At 40.4% G+C, this 13807-nt stretch overlaps 2 protein-coding genes across 4 annotated transcripts in view; one reads left to right on the top strand and one right to left on the bottom strand.

Annotated features, from left to right (window-relative positions):
• The window catches only part of togaram1 (TOG array regulator of axonemal microtubules 1), an 18998-nt gene extending 6038 nt beyond the window's left edge, over positions 1-12960 (bottom strand). The window contains exons 1-13 of the mRNA XM_005742807.2: positions 12651-12960; positions 10927-12109; positions 8740-8800; positions 6100-6228; positions 5670-5933; positions 5275-5552; positions 4914-5134; positions 4198-4298; positions 3932-4096; positions 3756-3824; positions 2684-2853; positions 2077-2239; positions 310-537 (exon numbers count right to left, since the gene is read on the bottom strand). Of these exons, the coding sequence (XP_005742864.1) occupies positions 310-537; positions 2077-2239; positions 2684-2853; positions 3756-3824; positions 3932-4096; positions 4198-4298; positions 4914-5134; positions 5275-5552; positions 5670-5933; positions 6100-6228; positions 8740-8800; positions 10927-11961 (2884 nt within the window). The 5' untranslated portion in view covers positions 11962-12109; positions 12651-12960. The remainder of the gene's footprint in view (positions 1-309; positions 538-2076; positions 2240-2683; positions 2854-3755; positions 3825-3931; positions 4097-4197; positions 4299-4913; positions 5135-5274; positions 5553-5669; positions 5934-6099; positions 6229-8739; positions 8801-10926; positions 12110-12650) is intronic.
• Positions 12261-13807, top strand: part of klhl28 (kelch like family member 28) — a 6528-nt gene continuing 4981 nt past the window's right edge. Inside the window, exon 1 of one of the 3 annotated variants that reach the window (XM_005742808.2) lies at positions 12261-12354. In XM_005742808.2, the coding sequence (XP_005742865.1) occupies positions 12331-12354 (24 nt within the window). In that variant the 5' untranslated portion in view covers positions 12261-12330. Of the gene's footprint in view, positions 12355-12940; positions 13020-13807 lie in introns of those variants that run through there. The other 2 variants (XM_005742810.1, XM_013913280.1) reach the window with 2 other exon arrangements.

Raw genomic sequence — 13807 nt, 5'->3', positions numbered from 1 at the left:
TGTGTGTGTGTGTGTGTGTGTGTGTGTGTGTGTGTGTGTGTGTGTGTGTGTGTCGGTGCATTAACAGCAGGTTGTCAAAACAAAGTATTGAAGCACATTACCCAGAGCAAACATCTTATTCACTCATTCTCTGATGGTCCCAGAGGTTTAATTAATTAATGTTCCAACATTTTCTATAAACAAAGGCCTGTTATAGCAATGGTTTGTATCATTATAATGTTACTGAGTGTCGTTAAACAGGGACAATAACTTTCTGTGTGCAACAAAGATTATGCAGCATGTAGTAAAAGGTTTTTAAGATCAACTCACCTGAACTGTGGGACAGTGAAGGACGGGTTCTGCTCAGGCTAGGTGCCCTCCTAAGACGGGACACATTTTTAGGGTTGGGTGGAACTGTAGGGGGGCTGGGCTGGTGGGGTGGAGTGAAGCACTTAATTGGGCTTTGGGGTCCTTGGGGAGTGTCAGGACTGGTGACAAGAGACTCATCAGAGACAGGGTCTGCTTTAGATGTCACTGTGCTGCCGTTCATATGCAGATCTGCAACAGAGAAGAATAACGTTTGAATCACCAGACACAAAAATTTGAACTTTTTACACATGCAAAATATAACATAACAAATCTGTTAAAGTGACAGGCTTCTGTAATTCAGGCACACAGGAAACTTACCACCTACATTAGTGGTTGAAAGGAGCACTGCTGAGCAAAAGGCTTTTTTTCTTCTTTATTATTAAAAACATCTAAACTAGTTAAGTGTGTCCCTCGTGTGAGAGAACAAGTAGTACCCCTCGTACACTAGCTTTGAGAGAGCGCTCTCTTCTGGACTGAGAATAAAATGAATCCTGGGAAAACTTCTTAATGTCATTTAAAAAACAACAACAACAACAACAACGGCACTAGTGAGTTAAAAGTGCTACATGCATGTTAGGGTTTTTAGTTCTTTTCCCAATTTGTGCATTAAAGTAATAATATCATTATTGTGATTCATACTGTGACAGGTCTATAGATAACTCACACTTTCAACAAAACTGTTTGTTGTGCACATGCCTGGGCTTCTACATGCTATGAAATTTGTGTGTGTGTGCGCGCAAGCGTGTGTGGCCTCCACAATGATCAGTCATCATCCAATGTGAGAAAACAGAAGATGCTGGTTTAAATTAGAGCTAACTGTGAGTGGGCACTTGAAGACACTCATTTATCATCATCATAATTTTTCCCCACCAGGAGTTTTTGATGGAGAAACTCTGCTGTGTGTGGGCAGGAAACAATGAAGAGTGGAAGAGAGGCAAGTGAGACATTTTGCACTTGTAAAAACAGACTGCACGAGTCTGTACTGCAGGTCTAAGGTAAAACAGTACAGTTGGCAAACTTTATGAGTCAACGATGTTTTAGCTCTTTAACTGACATCCGTCCACTTTAATTATGTTGTTTTATGTCAATGTTTAAAGATCTCTTTATGTTGGTAATAAGAAATTCCCGGCATGCTCCACTGAGCTTTGTGTGGTTGAGCCACACATTTTGCATTACATTGGGTGGATACCTCCACCCTAACAGCTGCACATTAACCTTCTCTGCTCCCCTTGCCCTGTTGGGGATGCGCCATCAGTCATCTGAAATCCCACAGGGGGATGTGATGGGATGATCGGACTGTGGAGCAAATCAACACTAACACATGCTGTTTACTCCTTAGGCCTTTGTGCAAAACAGTTATGTTGTTTTGTGAGTTCAGTATGCCCAAGGGTGCAGCGGACACAAAGCTGACGTGTATAGATTAATAAAGAAAAGTGCTATATGAGATAGTTATAAAATACTTAAAGCTATCTGCAAAGATGGATTTTTTTAACCATAACATTTATTTATTTTAAAGAAATTAAAGGTTAAAATTAAATCTATCTTCTGTCACAAAAATGCATCACATTTGTTAAATACAAAATAAAAGGCATTTATGATGAGGGATAAATGTTAAGCCAAAAAATAAATAAATAAATAAAAAAAAAGGTCTTATTGTGAGAAATGTGCTTTTTATTTTTTTTTAAATAAAAAAGCAGAGATTTATAAGTTTCAAAAACTTTCTCTTGCCTTTAATGACTAATGCTCCATTTTCCTCTGTTGGTGAATCAGACAGCATCTTCCTGACACGGTAGCGAATCTGATCTGTTGAATACTGCCCTTGACTTATCGGGCCATCTTGTTGATGCAACCTGTTCTTATCCCGGTCAAACCTTGCATTTTTTATCCTCTCCTGCGCAACCAGAAAACAAAACAAAAGCACACACAGGGTCAGATTCTGCTAACCGGAAGCTTGAGATTATGAACTACGGAGCTGTGTCAATACCAAGTTTTCACTACATATGGTTGATTCTGATATTATCTTTTTTATTTTATTTTTTATATACAATATAGATATTTAGTTTTTGTTTAATTTGAAATTAACATTTTAACTTAAAATGTGTTTTGTCTCTCTTCTGACAATTAATCAGGGGTGTATTAAGCAGAGAGTCAAAACACACACGCACAAAAAACATTGACATTATCAGAATAAGAATACTTTATTAATCCCAAAGTAAATGATGCCATAGGTTATATTGTATATTCAATATAAACATGGCATCAGTATTTACTATTTAAACATCACAGTAATATATAGCAACACTCTTCATCCACCGCTGAATAGAGTGTGACTAACCTTAACCTCTTCTGGACGTGGGATGATATCACTGTCTTGGTGACTGCCAGACACAGCGTTGCTGTGGATGCCCACTGAGGGATCAGTGGGGGGTTTGAACGATAAAAAACCCTGCTCAAGTGGCAAGAGAACTCCTGGATGGCTGGAGGACACTGCAGTGCCAAGCATGCCTAATAAGCATGAGGGAATAAGATGACTAATCTTTTAGCGGTTTAACTGTGATCATGCAGGAACAAGCAAGTTTATATTTATAAGCTTTATTTAAAAATACATCCAGAAAGCAGCTGTAATTTATAGCTAGTTGAAAATGTGTAGTTTAAAAAAAAACGGATGGGAGAAATAAAAGATATGTAGTTGAGTCCTTTATTTAAAAAACAAAAAACCAAGAGCAGCACTGAGCTACATCAGCTTAGTAACACAGAAAAAGCCTGGACAATCAAATGATAACTTGTATCCTTTACAGATCTGAAACTTACCTCTGCCAAGTCAAAGGAGCTTGCAAAGAAAAGCGTCTGGACTTCTTTAAGTTGCTTGAAGACGTTTCATCCGAGAAGCTTCTTCAGTTCTAAGGTCAAATGGTGGAGAGTCCCAGATATAAACCTAGTGGGAGTTTCACCCCCACAGAGGGACAAAAGGACCCCTGATGATCCTCTAATCGCCTGAGCCAAGGTGTGAAACTGGGTGTGGGTCCCAATCAGCCAGAGTTTCGGATGAGTTCATTGTGAAACCTGGCCCCACCTTATCATGCGAATTCCTGAGATCAGATGGCCCAGGATGTGAGTGGGTGTTAAACTCACCCGATACTCTGGCTGATTGGGACCCACACCCAGTTTCACACCTTGGCTCAGGCGATTAGAGGATCATCAGGGGGTCCTTTTGTCCCTCTGTGGGGGGAAACTCCCACTAGGTTTATATCTGGGACTCTCCACCATTTGACCTTAGAACTGAAGAAGCTTCTCGGATGAGAGGTGAAACGTCTTCAAGTAACTTAAAGAAGTCCAGACGCTTTTCTTTGCAAGCTCCTTTGACTACGATGACCTGGATGACTGAGAACCTTCATAGACATACTTACCTCTGCCAACTACTCCTTCAGACATGTCTGTGCCTGGTGATTTCCTACTGCTGCTGTGACTATGGGATCCTGAACATCAAAAGAGATAAATAATGAGATTTAATTATTTAAGCACACAAAATGCTATTAGAAGGTATATCCAATATAGCACTCTGTTCTCATCGATGCTAGCTGACCTTTGGGATGCTTCTGAGCTTTTAAAGATTCGTGAAAAGCTGGTCTGACCAATGGAGGGGATGGTACCGTTTTCTCTTCGGCAGTTTTGATTATGCCATTGGAGTACGTAACTCTCTGTCCAACCACACCCACCTTAGATGAGAATTCATCTCCCTGGGACAACACTTGGGAAAAAACAGAAAACAAAAATATAAATAAATAAAATAATATAAAAAAGACACACGGCAATGCATCAACTGGGAAAAACCTTTCTCTCCTTTACTACCTTGAAGGCTGCTGAAGTCCGAGGACACAGAAGACCTCAGTTTTGCAGAAGGCACTCTTGCAATGTGAGGTTTCATTCCTGCAGAGGCAGAGTTTCCAGGGCTGGTGACAGTTGTGACAAGTGAGAAGTGATCATGAGAAACTGCCTACCATTCAACACATCATCAGAGAACACCTAAAGACTACAAAGTCAGAGCTTCTTAAAACTGTCAACATGATTAAACACAACAGGCAACATATCCCATATCCCAACACAAGGTCATCTTTATTAATAAACAAACATCTCCCTGTTACATTTAATATAAAAGATCACTTCACATCTTACCGGTTACTTTTTTGTCTCTGGATTTCACTCTATAACTAATGGCTTTTTTGTTGTATTTGCTCTATTTTCCGTTGTAAATTTTAAAAATGAAGTAAAATACATTTTTTTTAATTAATTCTGCTCCCTTGTTGGTATTTTGATTATAGTAGAAGGGTTCACCAAGAATAAGTATGTGGCTAACAGTTAAAACCGATGCTTCAAATATACTTCCCACTTTATACCCCTGTCCCACTGTCTTTTTTTTTTAAATTATGTATGTATTTGCAGTATATGGAGGTGACTTTTATCTTGTGTATTAACATAATTTCAGACCAACACAGTCAAACTACATGAAAATGTGAGGCAACATCATAAGCAATACATGCCAAATGCAGAAAATCTGGATATTTTACCTTTTCATGCCATTAAAGCTGGAGTTTGCAACTGAGCTCAGACTAGAAAGTCCACTTTCACTAGTCGAGCTGGTAAGCACTGGAGAAGTGTTTGACAGCGAGTCTAGACCCAAGTCCACCTTCACAGCTGAGTCAGGACTGTCTGGATCTGGACTACTAAGGCTCGCTTTGGCCCGCTTCTTGGCAGCGCTGTTGCGTAGTGAGCGCAGGGAGTTGAGCATCTGTGGACAAGTTACAAAGCTAATAGGAACTCATAGAGGCTTGATTTTTCATTTTACTTCAACTGCCTGTTCATGCAGGGCCCTTCTTGATGGCTGATTATAAACAACATCCAGTATATAAAATAGAGAATTGTGCTGACCTCCTGCATGTCCAGAGGATCATCTTCTTGAAGATCATCCACACCACTGAGGCCACCAGGGTCCACATTAAGGGTCTTTTCTAACTGCTGATTCAGAGGGCTTCCTGAGGCATTGGATCTCTGGCCATTAATGGAATGGATGTGCTCTGTTGGAGGGATTACTGGTGAGACGGAGAAGGTACCTCTGGGACTGCTCAGTGCCCGTCTGAATGATGACGTGGAAGAATTCATGAGGGAGGCACAAAGAGGTCTGGGAGAGCGTCTGCTAGAGAAGTCATCTGGGACAGGATAGTAACCCGAAAACCCCCCCACAAAGGTAAAAAATAAATAAAAAAATTTTCGGCATCACAAACAAACACATATGAAATGAAGTCTCTTTTTTCCAACTAGATTACCTTTTGCAGCATTCGCTGTCTCTCTCCAGGGGCTGGTTTCTCGCTGTTGGGGGCTGTTGTCCTTCTTGTTGGGCCAGGTGTTGGACATAGAGAGGGAGGAGTCTGCATGACGGCGGGATGGGGTTGGGGTAAGCATGCCCCCTGGGAGCGTAGCCAGTGGGTATGAGGGCAGAAGAAAGGAGCTGGATGTAGTAGGGTTTGAGGGGAGGGAAAATGTTCGCTCAACGCTGGGGTTCCTCGAGAGCAGACGTCCTTTGGGTGCCACTGTCAGACATTACATTCACTCATCAGACCCATGAAAAACTGTATAAGGACACTAAATGGTTAATGCCACTTTAAGTGTACTTTCAAGATTTTACTCAAATTTAATTCAAAATAAATCAATAAAAAGAACTTTAAATGTAAAAATATTTTTGAAATAACTCCATACCAACATCTGGGTCAGAGAAGTTTGTGGTTTTAAAGATATCAGGTTCTAAGTTGAGGCTTCCACTTCTCCTGAGATGCGCAGGAGACTCCCTCCTTCGGGAGGCCTGGGGTTTTCGGGGCTCCGTTGAACCTAGACACAAAGTATATTTCCACATTTTCACTAAAAACAGAAACGCTAAAAAGTAGTTACTAAAATGACAGCAATAAAAAACCCTAATAATGCCTATTATGAAAAGGTTTATCAACAAAGTCCTATAAAGTTTTTTTTTAAATTTGAGAATTCGATCCTTTAGCTAAGATGTTTTAGTTTCTGAACAGCTCAGAAAACAAACAAACATGAAAAGCAAGTTAAAAAAAGGGAATGGAAAAAAAAAAATCACTGATAAATCTGTTTTCCATTCAGCTGGTAAACTCTGGACTGGAGAGTTGCGGCTTGATTCCACTCTCACCTGTGAGCAAAGGTAAGGCGCACCAGCTGCCATAGAAACTGCACATTTACACAGTGACGTTACGCAAGAGTGGGAAGTTTTAGCTAAACACACTATTGACTTGTATTGGGTGTTAAAGAGGTCACTACATTTCAATATTTCAGGCACATGTCCAAACTTGTTACCTTTTTTTAGGATTACCACTAGCATGTCCCTACCTTACAAAAACATGGTGCAGCAGCATTGGAAATGAGTCTAATCTCTTTAATCAACAATAAAGCAAGCCACAATAACTTTGATGCTGCTATTTTTACTGCCCGCATCCATCCTGAAAATTATCATGTTACCTTTAACCCGCTGAAGTAAGTTTGATACGTTCCAACCAAGCTTCAGCTCAAAATACAGCACAGGTCCTTTATTCTCTTTCAGTGTCAGTAACTGCTTTTAAACTAAATGAACAGCTGCTGTCGATGCCCCTTTCTGTGGGACTGCTGTACCAACCAATAGCCGTACTAACCAACAGTGAATTAGCATGACATTTTGTTCCAGTCTCTGTTGGGATCTGGCAGAAGTGTTGGTCATGTCGACACGCTTTCATTTTATACAGGGAGTGCAGAATTATTAGGCAAATGAGTATTTTGTCCACATCATCCTCTTCATGCATGTTGTCTTACTCCAAGCTGTATAGGCTGGAAAGCCTACTACCAATTAAGCATATTAGGTGATGTGCATCTCTGTAATGAGAAGGGGTGTGGTCTAATGACATCAACACCCTATATCAGGTGTGCATAATTATTAGGCAACGTCCTTTCCTTCGGCAAAATGGGTCAAAAGAAGGACTTGACAGGCTCAGAAAAGTCAAAAATAGTGAGATATCTTGCAGAGGGATGCAGCAGTCTCAACATTGCAAAGCTTCTGAAGCGTGATCATCGAACAATCAAGCGTTTCATTCAAAATAGTCAACAGGGTCGCAAGAAGCGTGTGGAAAAACCAAGGCGCAAAATAACTGCCCATGAACTGAGAAAAGTCAAGCGTGCAGCTGCCAAGATGCCACTTGCCACCAGTTTGGCCATATTTCAGAGCTGCAACATCACTGGAGTGCCCAAAAGCACAAGGTGTGCAATACTCAGAGACATGGCCAAGGTAAGAAAGGCTGAAAGACGACCACCACTGAACAAGACACACAAGCTGAAACGTCAAGACTGGGCCAAGAAATATCTCAAGACTGGTTTTTCTAAGGTTTTATGGACTGATGAAATGAGAGTGAGTCTTGATGGGCCAGATGGATGGGCCCGTGGCTGGATTGGTAAAGGGCAGAGAGCTCCAGTCCCACTCAGACGCCAGCAAGGTGGAGGTGGAGTACTGGTTTGGGCTGGTATCATCAAAGATGAGCTTGTGGGGCCTTTTCGGGTTGAGGATGGAGTCAAGCTCAACTCCCAGTCCTACTGCCAGTTTCTGGAAGACACCTTCTTCAAGCAGTGGTGCAGGAAGAAGTCTGCATCCTTCAAGAAAAACATGATTTTCATGCAGGACAATGCTCCATCACACGCGTCCAAGTACTCCACAGCGTGGCTGCAAGAAAGGGTATAAAAGAAGAAAAACTAATGACATGGCCTCCTTGTTCACCTGATCTGAACCCCATTGAGAACCTGTGGTCCATCATCAAATGTGAGATTTACAAGGAGGGAAAACAGTACACCTCTCTGAACAGTGTCTGGGAGGCTGTGGTTGCTGCTGCACGCAATGTTGATGGAGAACAGATCAAAACACTGACAGAATCCATGGATGGCAGGCTTTTGAGTGTCCTTGCAAAGAAAGGTGGCTATATTGGTCGCTGATTTGTTTTTGAATGTCAGAAATGTATATTTGTGAATGTGGAGATGTTATATTGGTTTCACTGGTAAAAATAAATAATTGAAATGGGCATATATTTGTTTTTTGTTAAGTTGCCTAATAATTATGCACAGTAATAGTCACCTGCACACACAGATATCCCCCTAAAATAGCTAAAACTAAAAACAAACTAAGAACTACTTCCAAAAACATTCAGCTTTGATATTAATGAGTTTTTTGGGTTCATTGAGAACATGGTTGTTGTTCAATAATAACATTATTCCTCAAAAATACAACTTGCCTAATAATTCTGCACTCCCTGTATAATCTGACTGGTATGCAGTCAGATTATATAAAGAGAAGAAAGTTTTGGTACTTACTAAAACTGGGTATGTAGGTTTCTGGCTTCCTGGACAAAGAAAGAGTGTCCCCATTTGACCCCTGTGAAAGAATGTACAATTATTTCTTTAAATGGTAAACATTAAGTATAAAAGGTAAAACAAGTGTCATAAAAACAAGTGCTGCTGTCTGATAATCATCTCTGGGGTTTCAACAGGGAAGCATTCACAGTTCAGCACATCTTTTTTTCAGCCACAGTTGACAGTTCTAGCAATTCTAGGCCAATTATGAGACTCGCACCTACTCTGCCACTTCACATTGTGCTTTTCCTTGTGTGAAATTGAAAAATAACTCCATCAAAAACACAGACACACACTAGATCACTAAATGCTTTCCTCCTGCAGAGAAAAACATTTAGTGATGTCCATAGGTTCCAAGCTTTGAGCAGACACTGACATGCTAAACCTTTTATAACTATAGTCTGTCCAGTTATTTCTGATCCTGCTAAAATGACTGTGGAAAAAAATGTTTGTAATTCCTAAAGGATGAAGTCTACACTGCCAACTTGATTGCTTCATTTCAAATACACTGTGGTGGGTTGGAGATGGAAAAAAATTACAAAAATGATGAACCTTGTCCAAAGGCTAACTATAACGGGGACCTCAATGTAATGTCATTCACTCAACAAAGGGACGCAGGAGATATTTAGTCAGCTGGAAACATCCTGCTTACGGTCTTTCTGCTACTCTAAAGTTTAATTTGGTGTATGATGTCCACTGTTCACATTTAAGTTTTAAGGTCACAACGCAACCTTAGAAAGATGAATAAAGACTGCTTTGTTTTTTGTGTGTTTTTTTGTATTTCAACCACTCAGATAAAACAGTGAGGCTGAAATTAGTTCCGCTGCCTATAATCTGATCAGCACTCATAGCAGAGCACTTGGCATGATTGCCATCAACAGTGGAGCAGTCAATAGGCCATGTTTTGCAAGCATAACTCTGTGTTATTACCAATTATGTTTCACGATCACTTCAGTAACTGTGCTATCTGGTAATGGGGTTGCTGGGAAACAGACACTGCTGTAAACGCACGGTTTCTCGAATACAGGCTCTGAGCTGGATATTAGTTCCCAGAACAAAACACAGTCAATTGATAACTAATTTTAGAAAAAGCCAGGGGATTATTAAAATAAAGCTGGTAATGGCTTAATAAGTTCTTGTAGTTTGTTAGGTTACAAATGACATGTTCTCCTTTCCTTCCTTCAAACAGGTTGAGAGCTACTGTCGCAAGACTTGTACTTGAAACTGGGCGCTCATCCTTGCAGCAATGGTGTCACTATACAGGAAAAATGAGTCATCTACTGTATTTCCTACAGGAATAGTACCAGTGAGAGTCTATCCATTTATCCGTGGTTATAAAGAACTAAGAGCCAAATTAATTCACCGATCTTAGTCTATTTTCATACTCCAAGTCTTGGAAAACATTATTTTCTTCAAAGAGCAAAAAAAAAAAAAAAAAAGGGGGGGGGGGGGTGTTAAGGCAGTTCTAAAAGAAGACGTGTGCAAGGATGTATTAAAAAAACTTACAAAATGACACACAGAAGCAAAACCCTTTCTGCTGCTCCTCTTAATCACATACTGCATCATGAGAGCTATATCTATATTTAGGCTTTGTCCTCAAAACTGTCTCTGAAGAAAAAGCCACCTCTAAAATGTCTTATAAATCTTTGGAAGGCTGCCTCTAGTTATCACTCATCTCACTAAAAAAATACTGGTTTCTGATAATGCAAACATTTATGTTATCTGCAAGCTAAGCATGAGTAAAATAAGACAGACAACAAGGACAAAAATAACCACTCCTTTCATGTAGTGACTGCAGTTACTGGCTCATTGGGGGAGAAATCAACATGAACTGCTTTGATACTCAGTAGTTTAAAGGAAAATATTAAAAATATTCCTTTGTTTAGGCAGTCAACAGATGAGCAATCATGCCCTAATGTGCAAAACTGAAATTTGCTTCATTAATATGAGTCAAAATCATCTGTTATTGGGGAAAATTAACTGGCGATAAACCAGATAATTCCTCTAAACTATGTCTTATTTTGACATGGTGAGAGAGAAAAAGCAAACAGGTATTTAAAAACAGATGCTAAATCATTGCAAGTTATCCAAATGGCATAATTATCATAAAAGATTATTGAGATTATCCCCAGTGTTGATGAGCTCCACCTGTTCAGTGCACTTTCCGTTGGGTGTACTGCATTGCTGTTGGTCATTCTCAGTGGACGAGAAGCTCGACATCTCCCAGGGTAGTTTGTTCTTTCCTTTGCCCGCGCTGACAATCCTCCTTTGAAGTGGAAGGTCATCGGTGAGGGAGCCTAAGCTGCCATAGCCATATAATCTGTCACAGTCTGGTTCTGTTCTGTGGCTCCTGGCACTACTTATCCGCCCTCCATTCAACACCCAGTCTAAATCAGCTCCAGAACCATACTGTGGTGAGCACCGCTGGCCCGATTTGGGCACCACCAAGCCGTACTCCACTATACCTTCCGAGGAGAGTTTTGGAAGTATGTGCCTTGCTCGTCTTGCCTGTACAGCTGCCATCAGACCTTCTGCATCCTCATTCAGTTCAACCATGTCAACAGCTTCCATGAGAGACGGCTTTCTCCGTGCATCAAGGCAATGGTCAAAAACAGCAAACAGCTCGAGGGCGGCATGTCGGACCCTCCTTTTGCTGTCTGCCAGGTATGGCGCAACCTCAAAGCAAAGCTTGGGGATGCTGAAATCTTTCCTAGGATGAGTGAGCATAGCTGCCATAATGATGTTAAGGACATCTTCCCGAACCCTGGAATTCTTGTGTTTCAAGTGGCCAATTACAAGATCCAATACTTGCTGGGGTGGAATAGTTTTCATCAGCTGTCGAAACACATTCAGGTATTCATTCCTGGTGACAGTGCGAGTATCCCCTAAAGCCTTTAGGGCGACTAAGACTATATGTTTGAAATATTTGTCTACAGCTGTATCTAGCTTCCGAATTAACAAGTTTAAAACTTGCAAGGTGCCAGAAAACACCTTAAAATTACTATCGTCGAGAAGTCGCGGGAGAAAATTTATAAACGCCTCAATGCCAGCAGAAGGGACTGACTTAATGTCCACTTCTGAGAGGATGTGTTTGAGCTCCTCCACCCCATTTGTGCGATTCTGGTAATTCTTCACATCCAGAAGCTGCTCCTGTAACTCCTGGGTGATCAATCCAGGTATCATTATTGGTACTCTTTTGGTGGATTTGGTCAAATTTTAGAATCCAAGGAAGCAAACACAATCCTGCAAGGACAGTAATGCTCCTCCTCTTTACTTGGTGCTTTCATCCTGAGTGGTTGATGATGGAAAAACCACAGTCCCGTTTGTCAAGCTGTGAATGCAAAATATAGAGAATATAGAGAATTAACAGTCAAGAAAGGGCTTAGCGGTTCCTGTAACACCGCATTAAAATATTTAGCAAGGCAGAGCAACATAACGGTGTATGTTTTTAGCGAGAGTCTCCTAGTGCTCCAGATCGATCACCATGATACGGTAGATAAGGGCGAAGGAACACAACCACTTGTGGCTCTTGGAAACGTAGTTACCACAAAAATGGTTACGACAACCTTTACGTTTGTATGTTACATTATTTCTGCTTTTTTTTTAAATAACTAGTTAGGCTTTGGAAGTGTGTCGATTGGAGCTTTAGCCTGTTATTTGCTACAAAGTAATGCCTTCAATTGACTTACAATTAAACGTTGATCACACGTTACCGCTAAGCAGCCTAATTAGCGAAGCTACAGAGAATCTTAGCTTACTACAACACCACTGAAATGGTGCTAAGCTAACTCGCTGCTCCGCTATTTTTTTCCGCCGTTGTATGCTCTGTGTGGCTGGGCTAGCAAAGTTAGAAAAACAGCAAGAAAACAGACCTTGCATTTTCTCCCGGTCCTCTTCGGCAACGCTGGGCGACCCTATGTGATATTTCGTCGTCCAAATTTCCATGACATACTGCGGACGCTACAGTTCTCTAAGTGCAGACATTTCCCTGGCTGTTTTAGCTGACGTCTGGAGTGTTGAATGTTTGGAAGCTACAGAGGTATTCACCTCGAGAAGAGCCCCCCTCCCACCCCGTTACTTCACACACCGAAGCTGCAAAATGGCGAATACATGTCGCAAACTAACTGAGCGCTTCCATGGAGACGCGAGCACCAGGCTCCTCCAGGCGGCATCGTCGTCACGGAGCTGCAGCCCAGACTGAGACGTTACAAGGAATCTGAGGTTAAGACTCAAAATAGACGGTGATTATAAATGTGATTATGTGATGCGGGAAAATCAAAGTATTTTACATCTAGTTTTCTTCACTATATATATTCAGCACGTTTTGGAGTTATGTAACTTCCTGACAAAAGTTTAATGTCCATATTTATGTAAATAAAATTTAAAAATTAAACAATACGTTATGGCATGAATATAAAGTGCTGCATTGTGTTACATATAGCACACACCCATGTTGGCATAAAATGTAACTCTAAAATAACATTTTAAGTTATTTATCCAGTTATTTTTTGGTCTCTTTGTTGAACACTAAAACACACACGCACACACACATTCACACATATTACAGGTATACTTTCTTTTCTTGGTATTTATTTATCACTGTGTAAAAGAATGTTTACTATTTCATTTTTTTTGTATTCACAAAAATTTAAACTAAACTAAAATGAAAATGTATAGAAGTTTCTTTATTCTAAATATGGACTATTTTATGCCCCATAACATGTCAGTTATAACTGCTGGTGAGTCGACGTTATTGTTATGCAAATCTATCATGAACTGATAAATTGCGAGGCACTGGTATAAACTAGACTACACAGATTATTAATAACATAATAACAAATAGATTATTATATAAGGTAGCTTTAAAAAGCTATCATCTTAAGTTTTTCTGATATTATCTTGTACCTTAAAAAAACTAATCAGTGGAAAATTGTCAGGGCTCTGGGCTGTATTTCTAGTGTTTTTGAATTGTGACTTGTGTGCATTGGTGCATCATATCTTTATTCTCTTCCCCCTCCTGCCCCCCCCC

This window comes from Pundamilia nyererei, unplaced genomic scaffold (genome assembly GCF_000239375.1).
Source record: "Pundamilia nyererei isolate P.nyererei 1_Seehausen unplaced genomic scaffold, PunNye1.0 scaffold00123, whole genome shotgun sequence".
Taxonomy (NCBI): domain Eukaryota; kingdom Metazoa; phylum Chordata; class Actinopteri; order Cichliformes; family Cichlidae; genus Pundamilia; species Pundamilia nyererei.
The sequence above is the reverse complement of the archived record's forward strand: the minus strand, read 5'-3'. Positions and strand labels throughout refer to the sequence as shown.